At 45.6% G+C, this 13,093-nt stretch overlaps 1 protein-coding gene across 1 annotated transcript in view; it reads left to right on the top strand.

Moving 5' to 3' along the window:
• The window catches only part of DDX49 (DEAD-box helicase 49), a 34,054-nt gene extending 21,347 nt beyond the window's left edge, over positions 1-12,707 (top strand). Inside the window, exons 7-13 of the mRNA XM_058163467.1 lie at positions 2,223-2,298; positions 3,293-3,369; positions 3,483-3,580; positions 6,333-6,407; positions 8,047-8,135; positions 8,968-9,039; positions 11,307-12,707. Coding sequence (XP_058019450.1) covers positions 2,223-2,298; positions 3,293-3,369; positions 3,483-3,580; positions 6,333-6,407; positions 8,047-8,135; positions 8,968-9,039; positions 11,307-11,483 — 664 coding nt within the window. The 3' untranslated portion in view covers positions 11,484-12,707. The remainder of the gene's footprint in view (positions 1-2,222; positions 2,299-3,292; positions 3,370-3,482; positions 3,581-6,332; positions 6,408-8,046; positions 8,136-8,967; positions 9,040-11,306) is intronic.
• Positions 12,708-13,093: the final 386 nt, after the last annotated feature.

Here is a 13,093-nt window from a genome sequence, read left to right as displayed (position 1 = left end):
GAACTTCCCCCTGGCCTACGTCAAGTGCCTGATCTTCGGACCTTCCGTCGTGAGCTCAAAACATACTTATCCATTCAAGCGGGACTGGCATAATAGTGTTGAATTTTAATTTGGGGTTTTGTTAATATTTTAAAATTTTAAATCTAAATTTTAATTATCAGCCTTTTATAATCTGCTATGTTTTAAATGTTGTTTTTAATTGTATATATCTTGTTTTTTATTTTTGGCTGTACACCGCCCTGAGTCCTTCGGGAGAAGGGCGGTATAAAAATTTAATAAATAAATAAATAAATAAATAAATAAATCTGGGTCCTCATTTTACCTACCTTATAAAGGATGGAAGGCTGAGTCAATCTTGGGCCTGGTGGGACTTGAACTTGCAGTAATTGCAAGCAGCTGTGTTAATAACAGACAGACTTAGTCTGCTGAGCCACCAGAGGCCCCTGGGTGTGGGCACACATACGGGTGACACCCCCCCCCCCCGCTCCAGGGGTGAAATGCTCCCAGTTCGCACTGGATCGCCCGATCCAATAGCGATGGCGGCGGGTAGTTTGGAAAACTGGTAGCAAAAATCCCTGCCCCCACCCCCGCCCCAGCTGAGCCGTGTGATCATCGGAGGGGTTGTTTTGTTTTTTTGTTCTTTTTGTTTACTTATAAACATTTTTTCTTCAGCTGAAAAAATGCTTTTAAAAGTAAAAAAAAAGGCTCTGATGATTGGGTGGCTCAGCTGGGATCATCAGAACCCTTTAAAAACATTTTTTCTACACCTCTTTGGCCAAAAAAAAGCTTTCTCCTCTGGCGATCCCAGCTGAGTTGCCTGATCATCACAGGCTTTTAAAAGCATTTTTTTACACTTCTTTGGCAGAAGAGGTAATAGAAAAAATGCTTTTTAAAGTAAAAAAAAAAGTTAGCCACGCCCACCCAGTCACATTGCCCCACCCCCACCAAGCCACGGCGACAGAACCGGTAGTAACAAATTTTACATTTCACCCTTGCCACGCTCCCCCGCTTTTGGGACGTGATAGCAAAAAGGTTAGCCATCACTGAGGTATAACAATTCAAGGATTATATTGTATAAAGAAGAGAAACAGTCCTTATGGATCTTGGATATAAAATTGCAATAAAGTATATAAAGCAATAAAGTATGATAGTGATGAGAATAACCTTGGTTATTCTCAATTGAGTTCTTATAGTACACGCCTGGATGGATGATGTTCCCTCATCTTTTTATGGTTCCTAGTGACCACATTGATATATAATATAAGCTGGCTGAGGAACTCTGGGAGTTGAAGTCCACAAGTCTTAAAGGGACCAAAGTTGGAGACCCCTGGACTAGTCGAACTCCCTGCTTAGGCAGGAAAACCTACACCACTTCAGACAAATGGTTATCCAACATTTTCTTAAAAACTCCCAGTGTTGGAACATTCACAACTTCTGTAGGCAAGTTGTTCCACTGATTAATTGTTCTGACTGTCAGGACATTTCTCCTTAGTTCTAAGTTGCTTCTCTCCTTGATCAGTTTCCACCCATTGCTTCTTGTTCTGCCTTCAGGTGCTTTGGAGAATATTTGATAATACTGGTATTTTTCTCCAAGATGATTATGAGAGAGACCTAATCTTTTCTATCCGGTAATCCAACTGCTACCGTATAATTGGGTCCATCCTTCTAGCTGCTGGTCATCTTTTTCTCTTTCCATCCAACTTTTCCAACCTTAGAATTTTCTCCAGAGAGCTGGGTTGTCTCTTAAGATAGCCTGAAGTAGGAAAATTGGAGCCTGAACTATATGTGTTCAAGTGAGAATTTCAGTTTGACATGGGCCCAAAAACTCCCTGCCTCATTTGCAACGATTTCATGGCGAGCCAGTCTTTCTCCTTAAGTAGAAAACGGAGGGGAGGTGAATGCAGCCTCTTCGTTCCCATCTCACAGTGCAAGGTCAATCTTTCCAGGGATGTTAGCAAACAGATCCTTATCGATCAAGTTTAATAATCATTTGTGGCTTCAAAGAATTGCGTCGACCAAGCAATCAAACTGGCCTTGCGACATAATCAGGAGCTGGCGCATCCTTTTGAATGACAGATGGGCAGGGCACTGATGTTTCTGGTCAGATGCAGAGTTGTATCTGCACGAGCTGTCTTGCCCCACCCAAGAGTAGCCAAAGACTGCTTTTATTATTTTATTTTTATTAAATTTATATGCCACCCATCTTGCTCTACCTTTTTTAGGAGCTGTCAAATTCTCAACATGATGCTGAGGAAGTTCAATTTCCCATCGGTGGCCCTCCACTCAATGATGAAACAAGTAAGTCAATGAGGGCTTTTTCAAAGACTGCCCAGAGCAGGGGTCTCCAACCTTGGCAACTTGAAGGCTTGTGGACTCCAACTCCCAGAATTCCTCAGCCAGCCCAAGGATGTTTCTAAGCTGCGTTTCCAATTGTGCTTCTACACAGAGACAGGGGGTGTCCATCACTCAACAAACAAAGCAACTGTTTTGACCCAGGCCCAAATAGGTAGTAGGAAACTCAGTCAAGGTAAAAACAAACAAACTTTCTTTGAACAGCTGAGAATTACTTCGTTCTCAGCGTAGTTAAACTAAATTAAAGCAAATTCCTCCCAACACAATTCTTCAGTCCTATCACCAACCTTGGTCCAATTAGGCAAACGGCCAAAGGCCTTTCTTGGCAAAGGTTCAGAAGACACCGATACAAAATAAATGCAACAAGACGAAGCTATCTATGTTGTTTTCCAGCAAAGAGCCCAAACGCTGTTGCTGGTCTTTTTAAGCCTTATGGGAGGGGCCAATCATCTCTTGGCCCTACTCCTGAGTCATCCTCTTTGCTTGAGCAGCCCTTGGCTTCTGGCAGCTCTTCTCATGTGTGCATTATGAACAGGCTCCTCCTGTTCCGCTGCCTCACTACTGTCAGCCTCTGGAGGCTTTGGAGTTCGCACCTCACTCCCCGATGGCCCTGACCCCACCTCTGCCTCTGACGCAGAGCCCTCATCCGGGCCTTCCCCAGCCTCCAGGAGTGGCCCATGCTCTTCCTCAGCCTCATTGTTGTTTGCCTCCGTTGCCAGCTCCACAGGCTGCTGGCGGACCTCAACAGCAACCTCACATGTAGGAAATTAGTTCCCAGTATCCCAAGTAAAGCCGATCCTTCAGCCTGCAGAATCCTCTCTTCTCATGCGAATCCCCAGCAAGTGGCCATTGGCAGAGAGAAAGCAAAACTTGATAAAAAGCAGTTTCCAGCCCTGATGATGTTCTTTTTCCTTCTCTCTTTTTTTTGGGGGGGGCTCAGAAACAACGTTTTGCAGCGCTGGCCAAATTCAAATCGAGTGTCTTTAAGATCTTAATAGCTACCGATGTAGCTGCCAGGTGAGTGAAGCCAGCCTGGGGCTAAAACAGGTGCAGAAGAAAGGGGGCATGTCCCAGATTAGGTGGGATGCCGAGCTTAACCGTCTTCTATATGTTCTTTCTTTTGGATTTAGGGGGCTTGACATTCCCACCGTCCAAGTAGTCCTCAATCACAACACACCTGGACTCCCCAAAATCTACATCCACAGGGTAGGCCGAACAGCGCGAGCTGGTAAGGGGGTTTCCTCTTCATTGCTTCAAATCCATTTGTCCTTTCAGACTGATTCGATCCCTTTCGAAGCAGCAGGAATCCTTAAGAGTTTTGTGCACTTTGCGACTTCAGGGCCCACTTTGATTGACATTTGAACTGACCTTTAGAAAGAGGCCTCCCTCTGTGATTCCCCACCTTCTAGGGCAATGGAGCATCCTTGCCCAGGGAGAGATGCTGTTTATTCCAGGGGTCTCCAACCTTGGCAACATTAAGCCTTGGTAGACTTCAATTCCCAGAATTCCCCAGCCAGCTTTGCTGGCTGGGGAATTCTGGGAGTTGAAGTCTGGCAGGCTTAAAGTTGCCATGGTTGGAGACCAGTGGTGCAATGTAAAATTTGTTACTACCGGTTCTGTGGGTGTGGCTTGGTGGCGGGGGTAATGGGTGGGCGTGGCCAACTTTTTTTTTTTTAACTTTAACTTTTTTACTTTTAAAAGCATTTTTTCTACCTCTTCGGCCAAAGAGATTGTAAAAAATGCTTTTAAACGCCTCTGATGATCAGGCAACTCAGCTGGGATCGCCACAGCCTTTTCAAAGCATTTTTTCTACAACTTCTTCGGCTGAAGAGGCTGTAAAAAAATGCTTTTAAAATCCCTGCCCTCGCCCCCAGCTGAGCCCTGTGATCATCAGAGGGTTATTGTTGTTTTACTTTTAAAAGTATTTTTTCGGCCGAAGAAAAAATGCTTTTAAAAGTAAAAAAAAAAGCTCTGATGCTCGCGCGGCTCAGCTGGCCATGGTGGGGGGGCAGTGATTTTTGCTGCTGGTTCTCCGAACCCCCCACTGCCATCGCTATCGGATCGGGTGACCCAGTCCAAACCAGGAGCATTTCACCCCTGTTGGAGATGCCTGGTTTGTTCTTTAGATTGTGCCGGAATTTTCTTCTCATTGGAATTTTTCAATGTGCCGGCGTGCTTTTTCTTTGCATGCGTCACTTCAAGGCTATTTATAGGTAGTCCTCACCTTACGGCTGTAATTGAACCTAGAACTATCATTGCAAGTCGAGGTTGTTAAGCGGGTGACCACCTGATCGCGCCCATAACCTTTTTGCATCAGTTGTTAAGCAAACACCGTGGTTGTTAAATGAATCTATTTTCAACAATGGGTATTTTTTTGCAGGAAACCGGGGAGGGTGGGGAGGAGTCAAAAATCGCAGTCATGTGATTTTAGGATGCTGCAAAAAGAGCCATAAATGTGAGCCGGTTGCCAAATTATGGTCCTGGATTGGATAGTTATTATTTCTTCCTCCTTCAGCTTTAAGCACCTCAGATATGTGGTTAAGGTTGTGGGCCACATTTGGGTCTGGTTAAGTATTGAGGAAGATGCATGCCACTTAGGGAAATCTACTACAACAGGGGTCTCCAACCTTGGCAACTTTAAGACTTGTGGACTTCAACTCCCAGAATTCCTCAGCCAGCAAACTGGCTGAGGAATTCTGGGAGTTGAAATCCACAAGTCTTAAAGTTGCCAAGGTTGGAGACCCCTGCACTACAGTAGTCCCCAACTTACAGCAGTTTGTTTAGTGACAAGGGAAAAAAAGATATATGACCGTTTCAGCATCCCAATAAGTCACCTGATCAAAATTTCAGACGCTTGGCCAAACTGGTTCATATTTATGATGATGGCGATGCTCCACCTTTTGCGACCTTATGACACGCAAAGACAAGGGGGAAGCCGGATTCATTTAACAACCATATTACTAGCAACTGCAGTGATTCACTTAACAACTGTGGCAAGAAAGCAGTGATGAAATCCATTTTTTTTTACTGCCGGTCCTGTGGGCATGGCAGGTGAAGGATATTGCAAAATCCCCATTCCCTCCCCACTCCTGGGGAAAGGATACTGCAAAATCCCCATTCCCTCCCCACTCCTGGGGGAAGGATATTGCAAAATCACCATTCCCACCCCACTCTGGGGCCAGCCAGAAGTCGTATTTGCCAGTTCTCCGAACTGCTCAAATTTTCTGCTACCGGTTCTCCAGAACCTGTCTGAACCTGCAAGAAAGGTGGTAAAATTGCATTCAATTTTGCATTCAACTGCATTCAATTTTGGTAGCCACGATGTAAAAAAGATGTGGAGACTCTAGAAAGAGTGCAGAGAAGAGCAACAAAGATGATTAGGGGACTGGAGGCTAAAACATATGAAGAACGGTTGCAGGAACTGGGTATGTGTAGTTTAATGAAAAGAAGGACTAGGGGAGACGTGATAGCAGTCTTTTAATATCTCAGGGGCTGCCACAAAGAAGAGGGAGTCAAACTATTCTCCAAAGCACCTGAGGGTAGAACAAGAAGCAATAGGTGGAAACTAATCAAGGAGAGAAGCAACTTAGAACTAAGGAGAAATTTCCTGACAGTTAGAACCATCAATAAGTGGAACAACTTGCCTCCAGAAGTTGTAAATGCTCCAACACTGGAAATTTTTAAGAAAATGTTGGATAGCCATTTGTCTGAAATGGTGTAGGGTTTCCTGCCTGGGCAGGGGGTTGGACTAGAAGGCCTCCAAGGTCCCTTCCAACTCTGTTATTCTGTTATGTTATGTTAAAATGGGGCAAAACTCAACTTGACTGCCTCACCTGGCAACAGAAATGTTGCGCTCAATTGTGCTCGTAAGTTGAGGACTAGCTGCCCTGTCCAGAACCGGCTTTCTTAAGGGTAAAAGGGGAAGAGCCATCTGTGCCCACCGCTTAGTTAGGTGTCTCTCTCATGGCCCCCCTTTTCAGGTCGGCACGGAATTGCCATCACGCTGGTGACTCAATACGACATCCATCTCGTCCATGCGATTGAAGAACAGATCAGTAAGTTGCAAAACTTTGGGAAATTTTGGGGTGGGCGGAAAAACAGCCTGGAAAAATATGTTAAAGATACTAGTTTCGCTTGGTCCCATAGTTGGGAAGCATGGCTGGCTGTGGAATTCTGGGAGTTGAAGTCCGGAGGCCTCTAAAATTACTGAGGTTGGACATCCCTGGGTTAGGTAATGCCAGCCTTCTCCGCTCCATTCAGCCAAAGATTTGTATGCAACAACAACAACTACAAAAAAGTACTGAAGCCAGAGAATTAGAGGAAGTTGTTTATTCTTATCACTGGGTTAAAACAATCCTTTTTATTTTATTCTTCTTTTTGACTGCCTTCAATTATAATAGCAATAGTGTGTAGGCTTATATACTGCTTCACAGTGCTTTTACAGCCCTCTCTAAGCGGTTTACAGAGTCAGCCTCTTGCCCCCAACAATCTGGCTCCTCATTTTACCCACCTCGGAAAGGATGGAAGGCTGAGTCAATATATATAGCTTTTATATTTTTTACCTCTACTTGTACACTGTCCAGAGTCGCTCTATGACAGAGGTGGGCAGTTTCTAATAATATAAATACAAATAACTACGTAAAGGCCAAATGCAACAAGTTAGGATCAGCTCCGGCGTAAACCCGACTGTTGTTTGCAAATCATGGTTTAGAATGGTTTTGTGAATCTGTGCACAGCTAAATAAGCCCCGCTGCAGCCCAGTATCTCTGCTCTCTACCTGTTCATGTTTTTGGTTGTCACATTGATGTATTTGTTCTCATTGTATTCTTTTTGTCATTGATTTATTTTATTGTTCTATTATTTTATTTCTGTTTGCACGCCTTTCCTTTTTCTTCCTTTTTATTGTTGTAAGCCACCTAGAGCAGGGGTCTCCAACCTTGGCAAGTTTAAGCCTGGTGGACTTCAACTCCCAGAATGCCCCAGCCAGCTTTGCATTCTGGGAGTTGAAGTCCACCAGGCTTAAACTTGGAGACCCCTGACCTAGAGCAGCCCTTTGGGGAGATAGGCGGCAAATCAATTTAACAAAGAAATGGATAAATGGAAGTCCCCAGCCATTGAAACCCAAGTGCTTCTCTCCACTGGAGACAGGCAATTGGGTTCTTTTCTCCAGGTAAGTCCTCAACCTTACGACCACAATGGAGCCCCAGCAATTCCTGCTGCTAAGTGAGACATAGCTCCAAAGTGAGTTTGGCTCCATTTGACAACCTTTCTTGGCACAGTTGTAATGTGAATCGTTGCAGCTGTTAAGATAGTAACACGGTTGTTAAATGAATCTGGCTTCCACACTGACTTTGCTTGTCGGAATGTCGCAAAAAGGGGATCACGTGACACACAAACACACACACACACACCCGGGAGTCTGCGACCATCATAAACAGGAGTCAGTTGCCAAGCGTCTGAATTTTGATCGCGTGACCGTGGGGATGCTGCAACAGTGGTGTGAAAAACAGTCCTTTTTCCAGTGATTTTGTTAACGTCGGTCATTAAACGAAGCGTTGTAAGTCGAGGACTACCTGCGTAGCATGAAATGGCAGAGATGCTCACGTACAAGTGGTGAAAAGATGGTGCTTTGCTGTTGGTTGTTTTAACCATCTCAATGTCTGGCTTACACCACCACCACCACCCCGTCTTTAGAAATGAAGCTTGAGGAGTTTTCCGTGAAGGAGCAAACCGTGCTAAAAATTCTCACCCAAGTGAACGTGGTCCGACGGGAATGTGAGATCGTAAGTGGAGGGAGAGGAGGGAGGGAGGGAGGGACAGAGGGAGAGGGTTGGTTCCCAGTGCCCCAAATGGTTTCCCTGGACAAGTGAAGGATGTGGAGCAGGGGTGAAATGTAAAATTTGGTTTACTACCGGTTCTGTGGGCGTGGCTTGGTGGGGGTGGGGGTAATGTGACGGGTGGGCGTGGCCAACTTTTTTTTTTTTAACTTTTAAAAGCATTTTTTCTACAACCTCTGGCTGAAGAGATTGTAGAAAAAAATGCTTTTAAAAGCCTCTGGGGATCAGGCAACTCAGCTGGGATCGCTTAAAAGCATTTTTTTTAAAAAGCCGAAGAGGTTGTAGAAAAAATGCTTTTAAAGGGTTCTGACGATCCCAGCTGAGTTGCCTGATCGCCAGAACCCTTTAAAAGCATTTTTTACAGCCTCTTCAGCCGAAGAGGTTGTAGAAAAAATGCTTTTAAAGGGTTCTGATGATCCCAGCTGAGCCTCCCCGATCATTGGAGGCTTTTTTTTTTTTTAACTTTTAAAAGCATTTTTTTGGCCGAAGAAAAAATGCTTTTAAAAGTAAAAAAACAAACAAACCACCCTCTGATGATCGCGCGGCTCAGCTGGACGGGGGCGGGGGGGGCAGGGATTTTTGTTACCGGTTCTCCAAACCCCCGGCCACCATCGTTACTGGATTGGGCGATCCGGTCCAAACCGGGAGCATTTTCACCCCTGATTTGGAGGCTGATAGTTTCAGTCCACTTCCTTTTCCTGATCCTCTATCAAAACGTAGCAATCAAGTAATCTCACAATGTTACATGTTGTTGTTGTTGCTGTTGTTTTAAACTCAGAGACTGGAGGCAACCGATTTTGATGAAAAGAAGGAAATCAATAAGCGGAAACAGCTGATCCTGGAAGGAAAGGTAAGGTGGAAGAATCCTCTTGCTGCCAGCAACCAATAGAAACAGGGGTCTCTAATCTGGGCAACTTTACGACTTAGGGACTTCCTCTGGGATTCCCCACCTTCTAGGGCACTGGAGCATCCTTCCCTAGGGAGAGATGCTGTTTATTCCAGGGGTCTCCAACCTTGGCAACATTAAGCCTTGGCGGACTACAACTCCCAGAGTTCCCCAGCCAGCTTTGCTCTGGAAATTTGCTTTGCTGGCTGGGGAATTCTGGGAGTTGAAGTCCACAAGTCGTAAAGTTGCCCAGGTTGGAGACCAGTAGGCTAGAACAGACTACCAAGAACTTATTAACAGGGCAGGCCACTGATATAGGCCAACCACCCATTCCCTTCTAGCACTGATGATGTTACCTAGTTGGGTAATGAAACGTTTGCAAGAAAAATACCAAGCTTAGAGAGCACCAAGGACCCCACGGTCTTCTTTCTTTCTTTCTTTCTTTCTTTCTTTCTTTCTTTCTTTCTTTCTTTCTTTCTTTCTTTCTTTCTTTCTTTCTTTCCCTCTCTCTCTCTTCTTTCCTTTCTTCCTTTCCTTTCCTTTCCTTTCTCTCTCCCTTCCTTCCTTCCTCTCTTCCTCCTCCCCCTTCCCACAAATCTCATCCTCTTCTAGCACTGATGATGTTGCCTACTTGGGTAATGAAACGTCTGCAAGAAAAATACCAAGTTTAGAGAGCACCAAAGACCCTACGCTTTTCCTTTCTTTTTTTTTTTGATTAGTATAAATTACTATTACAATTGATTACAATTACTATAAAGCAAGCAGGCAGGCAAGCTTGCAGGTTCCTATGGTTGTGCTGCGAGTTTCCATCTCTGGTTTTCTCCAGATACCACAATTACTTCATGGCTGGCTTGCTTCAATGTGCTAAACCATGGCTTCAGAATAAACACGCTGGTTAGCCAGGACACAGGCTGAGAGACCATTGTTTGCCAAGCGTAACATGTGGGTTTACACCAGAGGTGGATTTCACTTAGTTTTACAACCGGTTCGTCCCGCCCGCGTGCCTTCTGCGCATGCGCCCAGCCTTCTGCACATGTATTTTACTTGCGTATGTGCCTTCCATGCATGCCCCCAGCCCCTAAAACAGCGGTCACCAACTGGTGGTCCATGGACCACTGGTGGTCCGTGAGAAAATTTTGGTGGTCCACAGAAAAATTATTTGCATTTTTTATATAGCACTAAATCAGGGGTCCTCAAACTATGGCCCCTGGGATGGATACATGCAATGAATATTTGTGTTGCTGCAGAGAGTCTCCCTCTTCGGGGTCTTTTTGTGTGGATCGGAGGGGGGCAGAAATTCTGACTTGGGGTCTGCTTCAGCCTCTTGTTCAGGGCTTTGGGCGAAGGCTGGAGGGAAGCACCACTGGTGGCGAAGAGCCAGAGGGCCTTGTTCCAGTGGGACTTCATCATGGCCTGGAACTGACTGACCATCTCAGCCCACTGAGCCTCCAGCCGCTGTGACCTGGCCTTGCACTCCCACAGGTCTTCCCTCTGCTTGGAAAGCCTATGCTCCTAGTCCTCAGTGAGGTGCTTCTGCTGAGCCTCCTTCTCGGTCAGATCCAATTTGAACTGAGCTGCTTTGCCAACTCTTTCTGGTGGCTGCTTAGCTCCAACCACAGCTTCCTGTTGGGGGCCCTAAGGAACTCGGGCAGGGAGGTGAGGAGTGGCTGGGAGGGGAGGGGCGAGTAAAGGCTTGTGAGGCGCCCCTCGATGTGAGTGACATTGAGTTGGCCACGCCTACCCAGTCACATGACCACCTAGCCACGCCCACCCAGCCGGTCATTAGGCAGATCGTATTAGTGGTCCATGGGATTTAGAAGTATGAATTTAGTGGTCCCTGAGGTCCAAAAGGTTGGGGACCCCTGCTCTAAAACGTGGCTAAATAGGACGGCATAGTGCCGGGGTGGGTGGGCGTACCCACCCGTGATCTCCACCACCGGTTCACCCGAACTGGCTGAATACACACAATACATTAATGTGGAACCAGCCTACATTATAACTCTGAAGCCAGTTTTAACACAGTGGCGGCTGCGAAATCCACGTTTCCATGAAGTGGCGACGGTTGGGGAGCAAAACACTTTTGGGGAGAAGAAATGGCAAATGCTTACAATAAATCGCTGAGATTGGAGGGCTTGAGAAGGGAGAGCAGTTTGGGGGGGGGAGGGAGGCTCTTGCATACGAGATCTCCTTCTGGGCATCTTACAATCTCTTCTTTCCCTGATCCCCGGCAGGACCCCGATCTGGAGATGCAACGGAAAGCCGAGCTGGCCAAAATTAAGAAGAAGAAGCTCGAGTTCCAGAGCCAAGTCCAGCAGACGCTGCAGGAGAGACAGCAGAAGCAGCTTCAGCACAAGCTGAAAAAACAGGCACGGCGGCGGCAGAAACAGAAGCAGAAGCCGGCGAAGTGAGGGTGCTCGTCCTCCTGCCTTGGGCACCTGTGGGGGAACGATCCGCCCCTGAGCTGCCTCCTCCCCAAATTCGCCTTGGGCCAAAGGGAGGACGCCTCTCATACGCCTTTTCTGTGAATGGCCCCGAAGCATCGGGAGAAAAAGGCTTGGGAAAAGAACATTAGCCAAGGCGGGTTGGAGAAGTTGCTTGGCCGTCTAGAGCAGGGGTCTCCAACCTTGGCCACTTTAAGCCTGGCGGACTTTAACTCTGGGAGTTGAAGTCCTCCAGGCTTAAAGTGGCCAAGGTTGGAGACCCCTGCTCTAGAGACCAAGGATTGTCTCCTTTTTGCCAAAACCCGAGACTTTCATTTGGGCTGGGCCCTTGGAGGCAGCCACCCCACCCCTTTCCAAATGAGGGCTGCATCATAAGATCTTGTCTCACAGCCAACCGTTTTTCCAAGTCTCACCAGGCAGTTGTGCCGCCGACCAAAGGTTGGTGACTTGTGGGTGGATCCTTTTGATGGAAGCAGGCTCTGGTTTGGGGTGGGGTGTGTGGGTGTGACCCCAGAATCTCATGGCCATGCCGGGCACATGCTGGTTAGTAAACCATGTGCTTTCAATAAATCCCTCTCCAGACTGAAGGTTACGTGTTTTACTGTATATAAGCCTAGCTAAAGTCTTTGGGTTTGACTGTCGAAGACCCCAGCGCAGATTTGATTTGTGGATCTTACATCAGCTCCAACATTTCAGCGTCTCTCGCCCAATGGGATTAGCCCATCTCCCTTGTGCTGGCAGAAGGTCAAAGGATTTTGGCTGCTGGAGTCCAAGAGAAGAGCCTTTTCTGCCGTGACTCCCACCCTGTGGAATATCGTGTGTGGTTCCCCCCCCCCCCCGGTGAAATTCACACCCACCCTTTCGGCCTTCCAAAAGGCTTGAAGAGTTGACTCTGCCAGCTGGCCTGGGGGAGCGGCCTCTGGGAGGTGGTTAATGGATTAGACCAGGGGTCTCCAACCTTGGCGACTTGTGGACTTCAACTCCCAGAATTCCTCAGCCAAGTCTTAAAATTCCACAAGGTGCCAAGGTTGGAGACCCCTGGATTTGACAGATCCCACCTCCTCCCCCTGCTCACTTTTATTTTAAACGTGTTACGAGTTATATTATTGAATGACTGTAAGCCATATGGAGTGGCGTCGGAGAGATGGGCAGCAGAGAAGTTTAATAAATAAATAAATATTTGTACCTTGATGAACGTATCTTTTCTTTTATGTACACTGAGAGCATATGCACCAAAACAAATTCCTTGTGTGTCCAATCACACTTGGCCAATAAAAATTCTATTTTATTCTATTCTATTCTATTCTATTCTATTCTATTCTATTCTATTCTGTTCTATTCTAAATATTTATTAAATATTATAGTATTAAAATAATATAAATATTATTTATATTATTTTATTTTTTTATATTATTATAATATTATTTTTTATAATATTTTTTATATTATTTTATTTTAATATAAAAATTAAAATATTATTATTATTATTATTATTATTATTATTATTATTATTATTATTATTATTATTATTATTATTATTAAATAAACACCGCATTTTTTGGAGTATAAGACGCTCC

The sequence above is a fragment of the Ahaetulla prasina genome, chromosome 1 (assembly GCF_028640845.1).
Source record: "Ahaetulla prasina isolate Xishuangbanna chromosome 1, ASM2864084v1, whole genome shotgun sequence".
NCBI classification, from domain to species: domain Eukaryota; kingdom Metazoa; phylum Chordata; class Lepidosauria; order Squamata; family Colubridae; genus Ahaetulla; species Ahaetulla prasina.
The sequence above is the reverse complement of the archived record's forward strand: the minus strand, read 5'-3'. Positions and strand labels throughout refer to the sequence as shown.